We start from the raw sequence: 19,917 nt of genomic DNA, 5'->3' as shown, positions 1-19,917 counted from the left end.
TCTGCGCCTTGCATTTGCATTGACACTCCTTATGCTGCATCTTATTTTCAGACGGTTCCTTCTTCCATTTTCTGAAGGCATTTCTTTTAGCCCTAATAGCTTCCTTCACCTCACTTTTCAACCACACCGGCTGTCTTTTGGACTTCCGTCTTTCTTTTCTAATTTGTGGAATATGTATGGCCTGGGCCTCCAGGATGGCATTTTTGAACAGCATCCATGCCTGTTGTACAGTTTTTACCCTCTCAGTTGCCCCCCTAAGTTTTTTTTTTTTAACCATTCTTCTCATTTTATCATAGTCTCCTTTTTTAAAGTTAAACGCTAACGTATTTGACTTCCTGTGTATAGATACTTCAAGGTTGATATCAAAACTGATCATATTATGATCACTGTTATCAAGCGGCCCCAGTACCATAACGTCCCTCACCAGATCATGCGCTCCAATAAGGACTAAGTCTAGAATTTTTCCTTCTCTCGTCGGCTCCTGCACCAGCTGCTGTATAAAACTGTCCTTGATTTCATCAAGGAATTGTACCTCTCTAGCGTTTCCCGATGTTACATTTACCCAGTCTATATTTGGATAATTGAATTCACCTATTATTATCACATTGCCCATTTTGTTTGCATCTCTGATTTCTTTTATCATTTCTGCATCCACCTGCTCATCCTGGCGTCTCCGTCCTTTTCCCTTTTATACATGGAATTTCAACTCACAATGATTCAAAGGTGTGATTTGTGTCCTGCTGAATTTGTAATCTACCTGAGTCAAGGCTCTCATTAATATACACTACCCCTCCACCAGTCCAGTCCACCCTATCACTACGATACACTTTGTACCCCGGTATGACAGTGTCCCACTGGTTGTCTTCCTTCCACCAGGTCTCAGTAATGCCTATTATATCCAATTTTTCATTTAGTACAATATATTCCAACTCTCCCATCTTATTTCTTAGACTCCTAGCATTTGCATATAGACATTTCAGAGTATGTTTGTTGTTCCTATTTGCAAGATGCTTAGTACTTGACACTATTGATTTGCCATCTTTTGTCTGATCTTTAGTTGTATTTAAGGGCACCCAGCCTACCACGGTCTGTTGTGCAACCTCACTATCCAGAAACCCTATCTTCCCTGTTTGTGAGGTATCCCTGCAAGATACCTTATCCCAAACCATGCGCTTTTGAGCGACTGTCGGCCTTTCCTCCCATTTCTAGTTTAAAAGCTTCTCTATATCCTTTTTAAATGCTGACACAGCAGCCTGGTCCCACCATGGTTAAGGTGGAGCCCATCCTTTCGGAATAGGCTCCCCCTTCCTCAGAATGTTGCCCAGTTCCTAACAAATCTAAAACCCTCTTCCCTGCACCATTGTCTCATCCACACATTGAGACTCCGGAGCTCTGCCTGTCTCTTTGGCCCTTTATGTTGTTCCTCTCCTTCCATCTTTCCAACCATCCAACAATGGCTTTTAATTCAGTTAGTCCAAGACTTTCAGCTAGCTGATTAGCTTTCTCCATAAGCAGTGGACCACTGACAGGAAACTGTCTGCTCCTGACTTGAGAAAACCACCGAAGAAGAGCTTCTTCTACCTCCTCAGCTTTTCCCGCCCGTTTACATTTCCTGTGTGGATTTGTATTGTTTTGCCAGTCTTCCAGAAGCTGATCTTTCTGCTTCAAGATATGTGAAATTTGACTGGGATTGACACCATATTCTTTAGCAATAGATGCTTGACTTTGTCTGTTTTCTAATTTTTTAAGAACTTCTATTTGTTCAGCCACTGTTAAAATCTTAGTTTAGCGATGACGACGACGACTCCAGTGTACAGTCTAACAACTTTCTTTCGCTTATTCTGCCTGTGGCAGTTAACCAATGAGATTTCAAATTTATCACCCCTTTGTCACATGCCAATCGGCTTCCATATTTTGTACGTGCGCTTATGCGGAGTCTTTCCTGCAGAGGAGTGGTCTTAAACCATGCATATAAGCGAATCTTGCACTTATCAGTGGTGTGCTAAACCGAAGTTTGTCCCCATAGAAATTGATGGCATCAAAAACGGGACCAAAGTACAGCATGCAGTTAAACAGAACGCTTATCTGACGTGCACTTAAATGGAGTGCACTCTGTGTGTGTGTGTGTGTGTATGTATATATATATATATATATATATATATATATATATATATATACACACACACACACACACACAAGAATGAAGAATGTTTTATGCTTGTCTCAGAGCTATAAAAACTATTTGCAAGTTATTTTTTCTGAAACTGTGTATGTTAGTGTTACTCATCTCTCTTGGGAGTGCCTGCCCATTTCAACACACTAGAGCTGAAGCATCTGTTTAACTGTGAATGATATTAAAATTTCACTGGTGGTGGACATCATTAAAATATTTGTTGTATTAGGTACTTACATTTCCTGTATCCGATTACATATAGGAAAAGGTTTGATTTTTTTTTTTTTTTTGTAGTATAGTGGTTTTATTTTTAGTATAAATTGAACTGTAAGTTAAGAGGTATTGTATTTAAAAGGCAACTGAACATTTTGTTAAGGAAAATTAACTCTGTTTCATGAACTTAAACCACAGTGGAGACACTTTCCATTTTCAACTTTAAACTACTTCAGAAATAGTTCTCAGTAAGATTCCTCAGACAGCTGTTTTATGATAAGGATCAAGGCCTATTTTAAATTGGGATAGGCATATTGCATAGAATTAAATCAAACTTCAGGTTATATCACCTGGTAAGTTTAATTGCCTTGCAGTTTGTGGAATGCTACATTATGCCATCTTAAAGGAATTCTGATAACTACAGTCTCTTTGGAAAATGTCTCTCTGCTATGATTTGAAATATACTAAACTAGCCCATCCAGTCTGCCCAATTGTGAGTCTTCTATTTAAGCTGTCTGAGCGTACAAATTCCCGTGCTCAACATAAAACCAGGTCTCCTCCCTTATGTTTGTTTTTTTAATGGAGATGTGGTAGCTTCATGGTTAGAGCAATGGGTTGAAAACAAGGTTCAAATCTAATTTCTGCCACTGACTCACCTTGAAACCTTGGCAAAGTCACTTTATCTCCTGTTGCCTCAGGTACCCATTTAGGCCTAGATTCTATATATCATTCTGCGATGTTCGCATGGAAATCGAAGCATATTCTATCAAGTTAGCTTTAATTTAAGTGTACTTTATAGAATATGCAGAGCGCCAGTCCATGCAACTAAATTTAGTCACGCTCAATTGCACCAAGTAAAACCTGGTGTAAATCCTGATGCCTAAGTTAGGCACGGAACGGGTGTATTCTATAACAATGTGCATAGATTTTAGAAACGTCCATAACATGCCCACTTTTCAACTATGTGACTTATATTTATGCACACCACATTACAGAATATGCTTGGCAAGTAGAGTGTGCAAATTCTTTTTAATGCCAGTTATTGGTGCTGATTAGCTTGTTAACCAGGTTATGCGTATTGTTGTAGAATATACTTCTATTTCCATGGAGCAATCTCGGCGCAATATATAGAATCCAAGGGATAGAGTATAAGGTATTTAGGGGCAGGAATTTGTCATACCTCAATACTTGCTAGCATTGTCCAGTAATGTTATAAAAATAAGTATTACGGTTCAGTGCTCCCAGCATCTGTCCCAAGCATACTCAGAATCTGCCAAGGTGTACTATCCATTACTGCCAATTCCCACCCCAGGTAAGCCATTTTAGGTGTAGTAATCTCCCTCTGTGACTACAAACCCAACACTAAATTCAACAGATATAAAGATAGATATATTAAATTATATGAATTTCAGCTAAAAAGTGATGAACTATTTTTATTAGCAAATTATTTTTCTTGTTGCACATATAGAAGTATACACACAAGTTAACACCTGCTTTTTGTGTGGGTACTTTTTCAGATTATGCATACAGTTTTCTCCTAATCTAACCTCACCCTGGGAATGCTTCCTGAACACCAAGGCGTGCTAGTGTTCGTTAGCGTACACTAAAAATTAGCACACGCTGTTATTCCTATGGGCACCTAGTTAGTCACCTCTCCATTATTGCTTCAACCAGTCTGTGTAATCAATCCTTAAATAAATGCTGACATATCTGACAAGCATACATTGTCTTTGTTATAGTTTGATGATTATTCAAGTTAAACATTTCAGGTTTACAAATAGCATCTTTAGTTATGTTTAGGCCTATCTTTGGAGTTGTGAAATTCAAGGAGAAAAACTTTGTGTGTGCGCATCTCTTGCTGACATAACCATTTTCTCAAAACTCTAGGATTTGCCTTCATTTCATATTTTCCTGTCCTTCCCTTCCTTCCTACTTTGTATGCTTCTCATTTTTTAAATGATTAGTCCATGTTGATTATGACCGATATACTTTTGCAGGAGTATGTAATGATCATGGCAAGACCTATGCATTATATGCGATCACTGTACATCGCCGAAACCTAGATGGCATTGAAGATATTTGGAAAACATATCGTCGGTACAGTGACTTCCACGACTTCCACATGCGGATCACTGAACAGGTAAAAACTGGTTCCATAGATGTTTTTCTTTTTATGCTGTGTTTAATGTTTTGAACAGATGCATCTGTTTCATCTAAAGACAGACATATGTACATGGCAAGTAATATTTTCCGCACCCCCTATGGGAGGGGTTGCAAGTTATATGTAAAACAGCAGAGCACCATTTTTCTGGAATTCTGAGGACCAAGTCAATTCTAAATAATACATTTTTCAATATTAGAAGATTTTTTTTTGGGGGGGGGGGATAAGGGAACATATGAAGACAACCAATTTTTGATCACAGACTGGGAGCCGCAGTATTTTTCTGGATAATAACTTTTCTGGTTTATGTATCTTGCATGCTCTTCTGTAATGCCAAATGTAGTTTAAATGATTTTGTAGTTAATACAAGTTACTCAACTATAGCAATCCAGTTTTTGAATGTAGAGACTGTGGTATTATATTGGACCATGAATGTAATATATTAGTAAATGAAAAGCCATTTCACTCCCAGCCTTTTGAGACTGAGACATATCTATTAAATTATAGTAGTAGCAGAACATTTCGTTTGCATCTGTATGTGGTTTTAACTTTGTAATATTATAAAATTTCATGGTGAAAATAGTTTATCCATATCTTCTAAAAATCAATTCTGCTTCCTTGGGATTTTTTTGTAGGCCTATTTTATTTATTCTTATTTAATGCTATGTCTCTATAAGATCCAAGACAAATTACAGTCATATAACAAACGGCATATATTATAAATTAGTTATGCAATCATATTATAAAACAAAATAAAGACAAATAGGAAAATGAAGAAAAAATTGAAAAAGCACTATCCTAGTTCCATTGTTTGTCTCCTTAAATAATCAGGCAGATCTTTCAGAGAAAGAGCTAGAGGCAGAGAATTCCATATATTTATTTATATATTACATTTGTATCTCACATTTTCCCACGTAGCAGTAGGCTCAATGTGACTTACAGGTTCCGGAGAGGAGAGTACCAAGTCCGGGAATATATACAGAGTGGAAAATAGAGTAACAGTAGGTGCAAGGAAGCTGATAAGGTCCCGGAAAAGAGAATACAACTCTGGGACGAATATATAGTAGCATATAGAGAGAAGTAATCCCAATGAGGCTGATAAGTCTCCGGGAATGGGACTACAGCTTCTAGTGAGCAATACAGAGTAGGATAAGAGTAGAAGTACACTTAATTATAACTGGAGTGGTAAAATTCGTACAGTTTGAAGTAATTCGAAAGGAGTATTGTTCATTTCTTAGATTGAAAGATGACGCATTGTTGTTCGGATCTGCTGGGTAGGCTTTTCCGGAAGAAGTGAGTCTTGAGGTCTTTTCGAAATTTTAGATGGGTGTTCACAGTTCTAATGTTTCTAGGTAAAGCGTTCCAGAGCTGGGTGCAAATGTAGGAAAAGCTGGATGCATATGTTGATTTGTATTTTAGTCCTTTACAGTTTGGGTAATGCAGGTTTAGAAACGTTCTTGATGATTCGATGATGTTTCTAGTTGGTAAGTCGATAAGTTCGGTCTTGTAGGTTGGAGCCAGACCATGGATTATTTTGTGGATCAGAGTTCAAATTTTGAAGGCTATTCATTCCTTGATTGGTAGCCAGTGCAGTATTTCACGTAGGGGTTTAGCACTTTCAAATCTTGTCTTTCCGCAAATGAGTCTAGCTGGAGTTTCCTTAAGATCTGTTCTTTGCATCTCGCATATATGGCATTACAGTAGTCAACATGTGATAGTGCCATTGTTTGAATTATGTTACGGAAAGTTTCCCTTGGGAAGAATTGTTTGATCCGTTTGAGCTTCCACATTGCATGGAGCATTTTCTTCATGGTGGCAGAGGCTTGGCTCTCCAGGGTTAGGTTGGTGTCAATAATAATTTCAAGGATCTTCAGTTTGTCCGATATTGGGAGAGTATGTTCTGGGGGTTTTATGGTTGAAGGGAGGCTTGTTTTGTGGTGAGAAGAGAGAATAAAGCAGAGAGTATTTTTCCTTGTTGAGTTTCAGTTTGAATGTCGATGCCCAGGCATTCATTAAGCTTAAATTAGTCTTTATTGCAACAGTGATTTCTGTTGGATTAGAGTTGAACGGTATGTAAATGGTGACATCATCCGCATACAGAAAAGGATTAAGATTAAGCTTGTATAGGGCATGAGCAAGGGGGATCATCATCAGATTAAATAATATGGGTGAGAGAGGTGAACCCTGGGGTACTCCGCAGTCGGTACTCCATGATGGTGATATGTTTGAGTTTGCTTTTACTTGATAAGATCTCATGGTTAGGAAGCCTTTGATCCATTTGAGGATATTCCCTCCTATAGCTATGTTGTCGAGTATTCTTAATAGTATATAGTGGTCAACCATATCGAATGTGCTTGACAAGTCGAATTGCAAGAGAAGTATGTTTTTCTCAGAGGACAAGCAGGCTGATTATTGTCAAAATTGGGTCGTCGTCCGCGACTGCCCAGGAGACCGGCAAAATCTTGAAAGCAAGCAAAGAAGTCTCTCGAATGCTCCGCGCATGCGCGAACGGCTTCCTGCCCGCGACAAGAGCGTGAGTCCCTTAGTTTTTCTCTGTCTGCGTCTTGAGTGATACGTTTCTAGACGGTACTCAGTTTTCGGCTCAGGAGACTTGGTTAGCATTTTACCTCCCCCCCTTTTTTTTTCTCTTTTTTTTTGTCTTGTTAGTAGTTTTTACAAATATAAAAAAAAAACAAAAAAGAGTTTTTCCCTTATTTTATTAGTTTTTCTTCATTTGTTTGTTTCCTTTCTTTTTCGTCGCGGCCGCCCTTTAGGCTCCTCGGCCGAGTCACTTTTTCCTTTTTTGTGCCTTTTTATTTGGCACGATCGAGCCTTTTAATTTCGCAGCCGCTGTTTTTCCGTCCATGTCATCGAGAACTCCTAGCGGCTTCAAGCGTTGTACTCGCTGCAACCGGACCATCTCGGGTACCAACCCCCACGCGTGGTGTCTCCAGTGCCTTGGGCCCGAGCATTTGCCAGCTGTGTGTAAGCTGTGGTCTTTAATGAAGAAACGGACCAAAGTGTCTCGGGAGGCTCAACATAAGAAGCTCTTTGCGGATTGGTCCGGTCCTTCAACGTCGGCATCGGTACCGAGGTCGGCAGCGTTGACGTCGAGGGAAACATCAACATCGAGAGCGCAGGTAATGGCTGCCGAACGACCGCATCACGCTGTCAGCAGCGAGGCATCGAGTGGGTCTCCACCTATCTCAAGGCCTACTGCTATGCAGGCCCCCCGGGACCGACCTTCGTTGGACCCGGCCCCGAGGAGGCGTGAAGATTCCACGTCCTTCTCTTCGGTACCGAGGAGTCTCGATGACGGGCGTCGAGTGAAGGCTAAGAAGCACCGTCATCATTCTCCTTCCATGCATGGTACCAAGAGTTCCAGGGAGCCGAGGGAGTCGGCACCCGAGAAGCGTCGGCGCCGGGAGGACTGCTCACCCTCCATACAGGAAGTGCCGAGGCATCAGTCATCTGGCAGCCTGGTACCGGCTCTCGAGCCCCCTCAGATTCTGCCACCGACTCATGCTCTGGCCCCCCGGCCTTTTCCGATGGAAACTCTCGAGCGCATTAGAGCCCTTCCAGAGCTTCTGGAGGGATTGCTGCGCCAATCTGCTTCGGTTTCGGGGGTGCTTGCACCTTCTGTACCAACTACGGAAGCGGCATCTGGGCCATCGCCTGTGGAGAGGTCCCCGTCCTCGGTGCCGCCACCCGGGTCGATTCCCCCTCGACGTCAGTGGAGGAAGCTTCGCCGGAATCCAGGCAGGGGTCAACTTCTCGACATCCCCCACGAGGTCGTCATTCCTCAACGTTGAGACAGGCTCGGGTTCAGGCTGCTCTTAGAGAGCTTTTGTCCAATACCGATCAGCGCTCATGGGAAGAGGAGGAAAACCCCAGATACTTTTCGGAGGAAGAGTCATATGGGGGTTCCCTCTGATCCTACTCCGCCAATTGAAAGAAGAATGTCTCCACCTGTGAGTCTTTCTTTCTCATCCTTTGTTCAGGAAATGTCTAAGGATATTCCTTTCCCTTTGGAGGTTGTGGATGAGCCCAGGGCCGAGACGCTCGAGGTCTTGGATTATCCTTCTCCGCCTGCTGAGTTTGCAATGGCCCCCTTGCATAATACGCTCAGGGAAGTTCTTATGTGAAATTGGACGTTCCCTCTTTCTAATCCAGTGGTCCCCAAAAAATCAGTGTTCCAGTACAGAGTCCATGGAGAATTGGTAATGGTGAAGGCCCAACTTCCTCACGATTCCATGGTGGTGGACTCTTCTCTCAGAAGAGTCAAGAGTACTACAGACTATGCCTCAGCTCACCAAGGCAGAGAGTCTAGGACCTTGGATTCTTTTGAGAGAAAAACGTATCAGGCCGCTATGCTCGCAGCCAAGATCCAAACATACCAGCTCTACACGAGCATCCACTTGCGGAACTCGGTGAAGCAACTGTCTAGTTTGGTTGAAGTACTTCCTCCGGAGCTCGCCAAAGCTTTTCACCAGATGGTCAGGCAGCAGAAGGTGTGTCGCAAATTCCTGGCCAGGTGTACTTACAACACTTTTGATGTGGCATCCCGAGTAGCTGCTCAAGGTATAGTGATGCGCAGACTCTCATGGCTGCTTGTCTCTGACCTGGATCATAAGACCCAGCAGCGAATGGCGGATGTTCCTTGCCGGGGGGGGGGGGGGGGATAATCTTTTTGGAGAAAAAGTAGAGGACATGGTCGATCAGATCAAAAAGCACCATGATGCTATGGATTCTCTCTCCTGCCGGGCGTCTTCTGCTACCACCTCCTCATCTAGGAGGTTTTTTGGAGGGAAGAGGAGTGCTCCCTATTCCTATAACAGGCTTAGGTACACTCCTGCTTCTCGGCAGCCTGTCCAGGCTCAGTCCCAGCACGCTCGTTCCCATCAACGGTGTGCCCCTAAGGCCCCTGGGGCTCCCCAGCAAAAGCAAGGACGGGCTTTTGACTGGCTCCAGTACAGCATAGCCTCAGAAAAAGTGTCTGTGCCAGATGGCTTGCCGGTCGGGGGGGGGGGTGGGGGTTGATATTTTTTTCACCAAAGGTGCCCTCTTATAACCTCCAACAGGTGGGTTCTTCAAATAGTCCGGTTAGGATACACTTTCAATCTGGAATCCAGGCCTCCAAATTGCCCACCGGGAGCTCAGTCCTTCAGCTCCCAGCAGAAGCAGGTACTTGCAGAGGAACTCTCCACCCTGCTAAAGGCCAATGAGGTCGAAACCTGTACCACCAGGGGAAGAAGGGCCGGGATTCTATTCCAGGTACTTCTGCAAAAGAAAACAGGGGGGGGGATGCGTCCCATCCTAGACCTAAGGGTCCGAGAAAAATTCAGGATGGTTTCCCTGGGCACCCTTCTTCCCATGATTCAAGAAAACGATTGCCTATGCTCTCTGAAGGATGCCTATACACACATCTCGATATTCCCAGCTCACAGGAAGTATCTTCGATTTCAGTTGGGAACTCGGCATTTTCAGTACTGTGTACTGCCCTTTGGTCTCGCGTCTGTGCCCAGGGTTTTCACAAACTGCCTGGCAGTAGTCGCAGTGTTGCTATGCAGACTGGGAGTGCATGTGTTCCCTTATCTCGACAATTGGCTGGTGAAGAGCACCTCAGAGGCAGGCGCTCAGCAGTCCATGCGGATGACTATTCAAGTGCTAGAACTACTGGGGTTCGTAATCAATTATCCCAAGTCCCACCTTGTCCCGGTTCAGAAATTGGAGTTCATTGGAGCTCTGTTGGACACACGGACGTGTCGAGCTTAGCTTCCCCAGGCAAGGGCAGACAATCTCCTGAGAGAGGGGAGGGCAGGAGAAAGGAGAATCGCTGGACATGGGTGGCAGAGGAGAACAGGAGGCAGAGGAGAATCACTGGACATGGATGAGAGGGCAGGGCAGGGGAGAGAGAATTGCTGGACATGGAGGGGAGGGCAGGGGAAAGAGGAGAATCACTGGACATGGATGGAGAGCAGGTGATAGAGAATTGCTGGACATGGATGGATGGAGGAGTTGGCGGGGAGAGAGGAGAAATGCTGGACTTGGATGGGAGAGAGAATTATTGCTTTATATGGATACAGGGGAGGGAAGAGAGAGGTGAAATGCTGGACATGGATGGAGGGGAGGAGAGAGGAGAAGTCCTGGACATGGTGGGGAGGAGAGAAAAAAGAAGAAGATGCACATGGATGGAGATGAGGGAAAGGGAAGAGAGGAGAAAAACTGCACATGGATGGAGAAAATAGGCAAAAGCTGGAGCCACATTATACCTCCTCCAGTCAATTCCACGGAGGAGGTCCCAGCTTTTACTTATGGATGTAGGGCAAGAAATGAAGAAGAAAGAAGGAAAGTAAAGAAATGTAAAGGAAGCCCTTTGAAAAGTGTTAAGAGAACAGATAGAGAGCAGCAGAATCAGAGACTGGAGTCTGGGACCAATATGGATAGAAAAACAGTCACCAGACAACAAAGGTAGAGCAAATCATTTTGTTTTCATTTTAGTGTTTGGATATATCCAATTTGAGAATTTACATTTGCTGTCTTATTTTGCACTGGGTATACTGGAGCTGTAACAGCTCACAGAAATTATTTATAATGGAAAAAAATCACGTTATTTTTTTTCTCCTTTACTAGTATAATATTTTCAATGATGTCTGTTTATATGCACCGTGACTGGTATAAGGGGTGTAGCTAATGTGACTGTGGCTATAACAGGGGTGGAGCCATATGTGTTGACCCCGCTCATAATGAGTACCGGCACCTTTTTTCCTACAAAAAAAACACTGCATGTTACCATCAGTAACAGAGGTACTGGAGAGGATATGGCTGATGTAGCTACACCAGAGCCGCACAGTGAGGGATTCCTTCCTTACTGTGTTCAAAAGTGTCATAGTCCCTTTTCTGCAGCTTAGGTATTGTCCTCACCTCAAGTATTTTAATTTTCTGTGTTCTATATAGCCTCACGCTATAACCCACCAAGCTCGGCCCACTTTAGCCTCTCCAAACAGCCGAGCCACCAGATAATTAATATTAATGGGGATTTTTGAGATGTTGACTAATTACTACAGTGGATTTCATGTATTGAGATTTCATACTGAAGGTTTACCGTGTACTGCCAGCTTTAAAAATTGTTTCAGAGGGGGTGGAATGCAGCCGACCTTGAGCATGTATGAATGTTCAAGGCTTTATATCAGCCACACTGAGTCTCCTTTGGAAACACTGAATGCAATATTGGAGATGATAGTGAACGGAAGAACAAATTAATGCAGGGTTATGTGGTTCTGTTCATTAATTATGTGGAAATTTGTTCATGCGCATAATCATATCATTGCATGAGGTGTATCTGTTTCCTGTCTTTTAAACAGTTCCTAGTCTACAACAGGAAATTGCTTCCTATCCAAAGGCTTTCTAATTTCCTCAGAAATCTATAATGAGGGACTTTGTTTAAAGCTTTCTAGAAATACAGATGTCCTATATCAACTGTCTCACCATTGTTCACGTTTGTTCAAGCCTTCAAAACAAAATGTAGCAAAGATCAGCATCCTGTTGTAAGATCGGGGTCAAATGGGAGAAAACCTTTAGTAAATAATTCCCTTAAATTGTTTCTCAAGTAGGTTGTATGAAAGATATTAATTAATGATTTGTATAAAACTTTGTTGTGTGCAGTTAATGTGTTTTTTGATTGTGGTGTGCATACTTATCTACATTTTGTATTTAGTTTTTAAATATTTGTAATTATACTGAATTGTATATGTTGTTTATGCTCACCGTTTTTATAAATCGCTTAGGACACATCAATAAAATAACCATAATAAATGAAGTTTAATAAATCACTATATATGAACGAGCCCTTCAAGTAGTTTGAGTCTCTCCTTTGTAGTTTTCCAGTTCACATTCGCTCAGTTTAAATAGCAAAAATCTTTTTGCAGACTGACTTACAAGGAAATGGAATGCAAAGTTTAAAAAACAGCTGAAGTGAATAGATATCCCATTGTCTAACTTCAATTAAAGAAAGCTTTGTGGCCATATACACTGAGAAAGGTCTTAGCATCAAAAGTGTTTTAATTGATCAAGTCTGAATTAGAGCAGAGATTTTCGATATAATTTATTTGACATTTTTATCCCATATTAGCCCAAGAAAAGCTCAGGTTCAATGTGACTTACTTTACAAACATTCGTAGAATATATCTATACATATTTCACTTTCAAAGAGTCAAGAATTTCAGCTGTAATTATTTGAAAACAAGTAGATTCACCTATTGCATGTAAGTGGATTTCATAGTCATTGTCATTCTGAGCACCAAATGGACAGATTCTTCTGTAGCTTTCTGGAGACGCATTTAAAAGCCTTTACTGCTTATACACAGTGTTTTAGTCTGGAAGCTCTCAGTTTTATTTTCATCCATGAAGACAGTTGGACATGGTTTCAGATTTTCACAGCCTCACTTTACTTCTTGGCTTTATTTTGCATTTTCCTTCAGGCTTTGCCATGAAATATATATATATATATTTTTTTGCAGGGAGGAGGAGAGTTGAGGCTGCTTGATCATTTTTATTTTTTAATTTATATGCTCAATTTGCCCATGACATTTCTTTTCTAATGTGGTCATGCCAAGCTGTTGCCTAGCCATTTTTTTCTCTTCTGTCCAGTGAAGTATTTCTTGTTTTGAGTAGCCTTATCAACTTGCCTTCAGATTCAAGCTCTAAATGCAAACAGAAGTCTATAACAAACTGGGCAACACAATAATAATGGGTGATTTCAATTACCCTGATATTGACTGGGTAAATGTAACTTCAGTGCATGCTAGGGAAGTAAAATTCCTTGATGAAATCAACGACTGCTTTATGGGAAAAAATTCTAGACCTAGTCCTTAGTGGAGTGCATGAACTGGTTCTGAAGGTAATGGTGCTGGGGCCGCTTGATAACAGTGATCATAATATGATCAGATTTGATATCAGCTCTGGAATAAATACACACAAGAATTCCAGTACATTAGCATTTAACTTTCAAAAAGGAGACTATGATAAAATGAGAAGAATGGTCCAAACAAAACTTAGAGGAGCAGCTGCAAAGGTCAAAAATTTACATCAGGCGTGGATGCTGTTCAAAAATACCATTCTGGAAGCCCAGTCCAGACATATTCCCTTTATTAAAAAAAGAGGAAGGAAGGGCAAACGACATCCAGCATGGTTAAAAAGTGAGGTGAAGGAAGCTATTAGAGCCAAAAGAAAATCCTTCGGAAAATGGAAGAAGGATCCAACTGAAAGTAATAGGAAACAGCATAAGGAATGGTAAGTAAATGCAAAGCGCTAATAAGGAAGGCAAAGAGATTTTGAAAAGAAGATTGCATTGGAGGCAAAAACACAGAATAATAACTTTTTTAGGTATATTAGAAGTAAAAAGCTGTCAAAAGAATCAGTTGGACCGCTAGATAACTGAAGGATAAAAGGGGCAGTCAGGAAAGAAGATAAGGCCATAGCGGAGAGATTAAATGAATTCTTTGCTTTGGTCTTCAACGAGGAAGATGAGAGAGAGATACCGGTGCCAGAAATGGTATATAATGCTGATGAGGCAGAGAAACTGAAACAAATCTCTATAAACATGGAAGATGTAATGGCACAATTTGACAAATTGAAGAGTAGCAAATTGCCTGGACTGGATGGTATACATCCTAGAGTACTGATAGAATTGAAAAAGGAACTTGTCAGAGCTATTAGTAAAATGTAATATATCTTTAAAATCAATCATGGTACCTGAAGATTGGAAGGTGGCCAATGTAACGCTGATTTTTAAAAAGGGTTCCAGAGGTGATCCAGGAAATTATAGACTGGTGAGCCTGATGTAGGTGCTGGGCAAAACGGTAGAGACTATTATAAATAACAAAATTGCAGAGCATATTCATAAAAATGGATTAATGAGACAAAGGCAACATGGATTTAGTGAAGGGAAATCTTGTCTCACTAATCTACTGTAAATTCCTCTGCCCCTCCCCCCCCCAAACCAATCGAATGTTCCACACACTCATACAGTAGGGAAAGAAGAAGGGAAGGCCATGCAAAAGATGAGAAAATAGTGCTTTTATTTACTTCCCAAGCTAGAAAAACAGGCTACAATGCTTTTCTCATGGGAGAATTACAGAAGAGCTGCACACCGGTGCTATCTCTGAGTACTTCTCCAAATAAGTCCAGCTGACTATCATCATACAGCTCAAACAGTTTGTTAGCATTAGTTTCGACCACAATGTTGCTAAACATTAGTTTTGACCACTGATCAAGATTATTAGAAAGGAAAGCAACATCATACTGAGCATGTTCCACTTGTTACATCCGGTTCCATTTCGCCAGCAACCATTTATCTATGTTTCCAGACATGTGAACTGCAAAAAGCCCCTAACCACATTCTTCAGTAAACACCTTCCATGGAAAATTACTCCATGTTCCTCTTTCTGCAAGCCTGTCAGCAAGAGCTCATGAGCCTCTGGGTCACACAGAGGGTATGATTTTTAGGTTTGGCTGTCAACTTCAGGCCTCGACCTGTTTTTGGAAGGGCCTAGATAGGTCCATTATTTACATATCCCCCCTTGAAGGCCTGCGAAAGCATGGGTTTCACGAGTAGAGATACGTCATGTTAATGGTGTTGAGAAATTTCCCAATATACATAACAGTCCAGTCCTGCAACTGGAGCTGTGGTTTGTCTTCAAGTGCAATATGTTAGTGCCCCGATCATAGGCTGTCATAGGTCACGAGCACACAAGTTCCCTAAGCAGGATGGGAAGGAGGCGCTTACTTTTACCTGTCCTGGCCACACGACCTTCAGAGCACTAAGATGTAAGCACAAAAGAGTGTACATTTTAAATGTCGTATAAGTAGGACAAGGGCAAACAAAACAATGTGGTCAGAATGTGTATCTAATGGATAATTGGAAACCCCCCTTTGGGATATGTAAACCGCTTTGAATGTAGTCACAAAATACCACAGAAAGGTGGTATATCAAGTCCCATTTCCCTTCCCCTTATATAGATTACAACTTTCAATGTTCCCATGGTTTTGCTGAGGAAGAGGACTCAGGAATAATGAGATAACGTATACCATATAACTTTACTAGCATATATGTAGCGAAATAAAAGCATAAAACCAATAAAACGTAATAACCCTAAAATTAATATGTCTTATAATAAAAGAAATTATGCATTCGTATGTAACTCTTCATGCAGGACAAAAGCTTGTCCAGCAGGCCTTATTTCTTACTACGAGCAGTTTGTTATATATTTCGGCAAGATGTTGCAGCTTATTATCTTAAAAGCAGTCTTACATAACAGTATTCATATTTTCATATTCACCACTAATGTTAAAGCCTACTTCATCATAGAGTCCAGCCTCAGCATTGCAAATCAGTCTTTCATATAGCACATACTGTCCAGTGGGATCTTTCTTACTATGGGCTGTTTCAATTCGGCGTTCCACAAGTCTCCTAACATATGGTATAATGCAACAACCTTAGACTTTTCTAGTATAAACAAGATTAATGCTAATATAAAAGTAAAGCAAAACAAAAGTCCAGGAAGATTCTTTTGTCTTTTAAGTGAACCCAGTAACAAAAGAGAGGGTAATACAGCATACAAATATACAGCACAGACAAAAAAGCACCACTGGGCCTTCAAGAAAGAGATAATAGCCATTCTTTTATTGTGAAAAAGACCCAACACGGGCCGTGTTTCGGCACACAAGCTCCTGCCTCAGGGGTCTAACATAAAAACACACAGAAATACAGTTATAAATGCAATTATGGATTCAGATCGCACATAAACATTCATACCATAAAATAATTAATGATTAGATTATAAAAACAATATAAAATATAGTAAAATGAAATAAATGAGGTAATGCAATAAATGGTTGAGTTATAATATTAAAACGAAATACTCATTCATTGTATTCTGTATTTCATTTTAATATTATAACTCAACCATTTATTGCATTACCTCATTTCATTTTACTATATTTTATATTGTTTTTATAATCTAATCATTAATTATTTTATGGTGTGAATGTTTATGTGCAATCTGAATCCATAATTGCATTTATAACTGTATTTCTGTGTGTTTTTATGTTAGACCCCTGAGGCAGGCACTTGTGCGCCGAAACACAACCCGTGTCGGGTCTTTTTCACAATAAAAGGACGGCTATTATCTCTTTCTTGAAGGCCCAGTGGTGCTTTTTTGTCTTTTAAGTGAACCCAGGAATGTGATCCTGTAGCTTGGCTACCATAGCGGTTACAGCTTCAACTTTGAAAGGGTCAACGTAAACAGGATTCTTCCAGGACTTAAGGGTGTAGTATTTTCTGTGGACCAGGTCTTTCATTTTCAAGGCCTTGGGATTTTCTGAACTATCCAAACTATCCCCCTTTCTGTCTGGCAATTTCCTCTTCTTCTGGAGTTGTCCTCCGAAGAACCATGGAGATTAGACTGTTTTCCAACCCTCAGAACGAGGGGGCGCTTCTGCATCCCAACCTCCAGTCTCTAGCTCTCATGGCCTGCATGTTGAGAGTGTAGAATTTGCTTCCTTGGGTCTCTCTGAGGGTGTCTCCTGGGTTTTGCTTGCTTCCAGGAAAGATTCCACGAAGAGGTGTTACTTTTTCAAGTGGAGAAAGTTTGCCGTCTGGTGTGATAGCAAGGCCCTAGATCATCGCTCTTGTCCTACACAGACCCTGCTTAAATACCTTCTACACTTGTCAGAGTCTGGTCTCAAGACCAACTCCATAAGAGTTCATCTTAGTGTGATTAGTGCTTATCATCACCGTGTAGAAGGTAAGCCTATCTCTGGACAGCCTTTAGTTGTTCGCTTCATGAGAGGTTTGCTTTTGTCAAAGCCCCCTGTCAAACCTCCACCAGTGTCATGGGATCTCAATGTCGTTCTCACCCAGCTGATGAAGCCTCCTTTTGAGCCACTGAATTCCTGCCATGTGAAGTACTTGACCTGGAAGGTCATTTTCTTGGTGGCTGTTACTTCAGCTCGTAGAGACAGTGAGCCTCAAGCCTTGGTAGTGCGTGCTCCTTATCTCAAGTTTCATCACAACAGAGTAGTCTTCCGCAAGCACCCTAAGTTCTTGCCAAAGGTGGTGTCGGAGTTCCATCTGAACCAGTCAATTGTCTTGCCAACATTTTTTCCCCGTCTTCATACCCGCCCTGCTGAACGTCAGTTGCACACCTTGGACTGCATTGGCCTTTTACGTGGAGCGGACAAGCCCCTTCAGACAGTCTGCCCAAATGTTTGTTTCTTTTAATCCCAACAGAAGGGGAGTCACAGTCGGGAAACGCACCATTTCTAATTGGCTAGCGGATTGCATTTCCTTCACTTACGCCCAAGCTGGGCTGACTCTTGAGAGTCATGTCACGGCTCATAGTGTTAGAGCCATGGCAGCGTCGGTGACCCACTTGAAGTCAGCCACTATAGAAGAGATTTGCAAGGCTGCGACGTGGTCATCTATCCACACATTCACATCTCATTACTGCCTTCAGCAGGATACCCGATGTGACAGTTGGTTTGGGCAGTCGGTGCTGCAGAATCTGTTTGGGGTTTAGGATCCAGCTCCACCCCACTAGGCCTTTTTTTATTCTGTTCCAGGCTGCACTCTCAGATGTTCTAGTTCGTAGGTCAATGCTTCTTATGTCCTCGCTGTTGCGAAGCCCAGTTGACCTTTCTTTGTTTTTTTGAGTGAGCCTGGGTGCTAGGTATACCCCAGTCACAAGAACAAGCAGTCTGCTTGGATTCGGAGAAAGCGAAGATACATACCTGTAGCAGGTATTCTCCGAGGACAGCAGGCTGATTGTTCTCACAAACCCGCCCACCTCCCCTTTGGAGTTGTTGTTCTTTACTTCTTGCTTTTAGATATAACTGAGCGAGACTCTCGCGCGACAGGCAGAAAGACGGCCGCGCACGCGCGGTGCACCAGAAAGTTCTCTCAAAGCTTTGAGATGTTTTTGCTTTGAAAAATTCCGTTGGTGGGGGCCGCCGTGGACGTCGACCTAGTCATGAGAACAATCAGCCTGCTGTCCTCAGAGAATACCTGCTACAGGTATGTATCTTCGCTTTTCAGCCATTGTTAATGGCTTCAGGGTATTTTATGAGGTCTGCAGTTTGTCTTTATGTAGTGGTTTGTCAAACCTGATTTGTTGGGGTTTGAGGGGGTGCTTTCCTCAGGAAGAAGATTTAGTAGGAAAGTTCATTGGTCAAACAAGAAGCAATTTTTCCGTAGACGTTCTTCCCAGGTCCTGTTCATCCTAGTCGACAAAACTTGAAGCCTGACCAAAGTAATCAAAAAAATATCTAAACCAGGGATATTTTTTTTCTTAATTGAAAACTAATCACCAAGAATTTTGTTTTCTGAAGGATTTTTATTTAAAGGTGAGGCTAAAGTGAATGTGTCCTTTATTCTTTGTATTGCAAGAGAGCTTTTACCTACCAAGTGCTGACTATAGTCTATACAATGACCAGACTCTTAGTTTGTTTTGATGCCAATAATCATGTGAGTGCGATGATAGAATGTATCATTTCTATTGGGATAGCAGATTGAGCCTCTTTTTATTATACTTAGGGGAGATCTGACCTTACAGGAATAAAGGGTAAATGCCCTTAAAGTTGGTGCTGTGACAATATCTGTCCCCCACATACTGTCATCTTGCTTCAGAATTGCAAAGTTATGATGTAGTGTTCACACTTTCTACTATCTGAATACCACACCTCACTTGATATTTCCACTTGCTATAGTTTCTTTAGAAGGTAAAGCCCAGCTGCATACCTCTTTAGGCCAGTTTCTATTATTTTAATTGATTATGTATGTTGGTTGTTGATCACCTTAAATTTTAGAAATAATGGGTTATAAATATTTTAATAAATTTTAGGTTTGATTTCTCTGCTCTTAAAACAAAAAAAATGTGGTAGGGGAAGGAAATTGTATTTGAGATTTCTCCCAACAAAAATATTTCCAGCCTATTGGTGGGTTTTGTTTTCCTTTGGTTTTTTTTAGAGGACAGCCCTTAGCTAGGGAATTCCACTTGTATGATTAGGTAAATCAGCTTGTCTTCAGAGAAAGTAAAGTTTTACCTGTAACAGATGTGCTCTGTAGACAGTTTATCAGTCAAGCAATTCTTTGTCTCCCCTTTGAAGTTATCCCTCAAATCAAACAAATTTATTGAACTGTAGGGCCACAGGAGTTTTGGGTATGGCCTTTCCAGAAAACTTTTGAAAGGATCCTTGTGTTTGGTATCAGGCTTGTTCACATGACACTTGTACGATTGTGAACTATGGTCTTCAGAGAATATCTGGTACAGGTAAACTTCATGTTATATATATATAATGTAGAAAAAAATTT

At 41.4% G+C, this 19,917-nt stretch overlaps 1 protein-coding gene across 3 annotated transcripts in view; it reads left to right on the top strand.

Moving 5' to 3' along the window:
• SNX13 (sorting nexin 13) overlaps positions 1-19,917 on the top strand; it is a 483,917-nt gene that overhangs the window by 357,485 nt on the left and 106,515 nt on the right. For all 3 annotated transcript variants that reach the window (XM_030201510.1, XM_030201500.1, XM_030201519.1), the window contains one exon: positions 4,384-4,526. In XM_030201510.1, coding sequence (XP_030057370.1) covers positions 4,384-4,526 — 143 coding nt within the window. The remainder of the gene's footprint in view (positions 1-4,383; positions 4,527-19,917) is intronic.

Source organism: Microcaecilia unicolor, chromosome 1 (assembly GCF_901765095.1).
Source record: "Microcaecilia unicolor chromosome 1, aMicUni1.1, whole genome shotgun sequence".
In the NCBI taxonomy this organism is placed as follows: domain Eukaryota; kingdom Metazoa; phylum Chordata; class Amphibia; order Gymnophiona; family Siphonopidae; genus Microcaecilia; species Microcaecilia unicolor.
The sequence above is the reverse complement of the archived record's forward strand: the minus strand, read 5'-3'. Positions and strand labels throughout refer to the sequence as shown.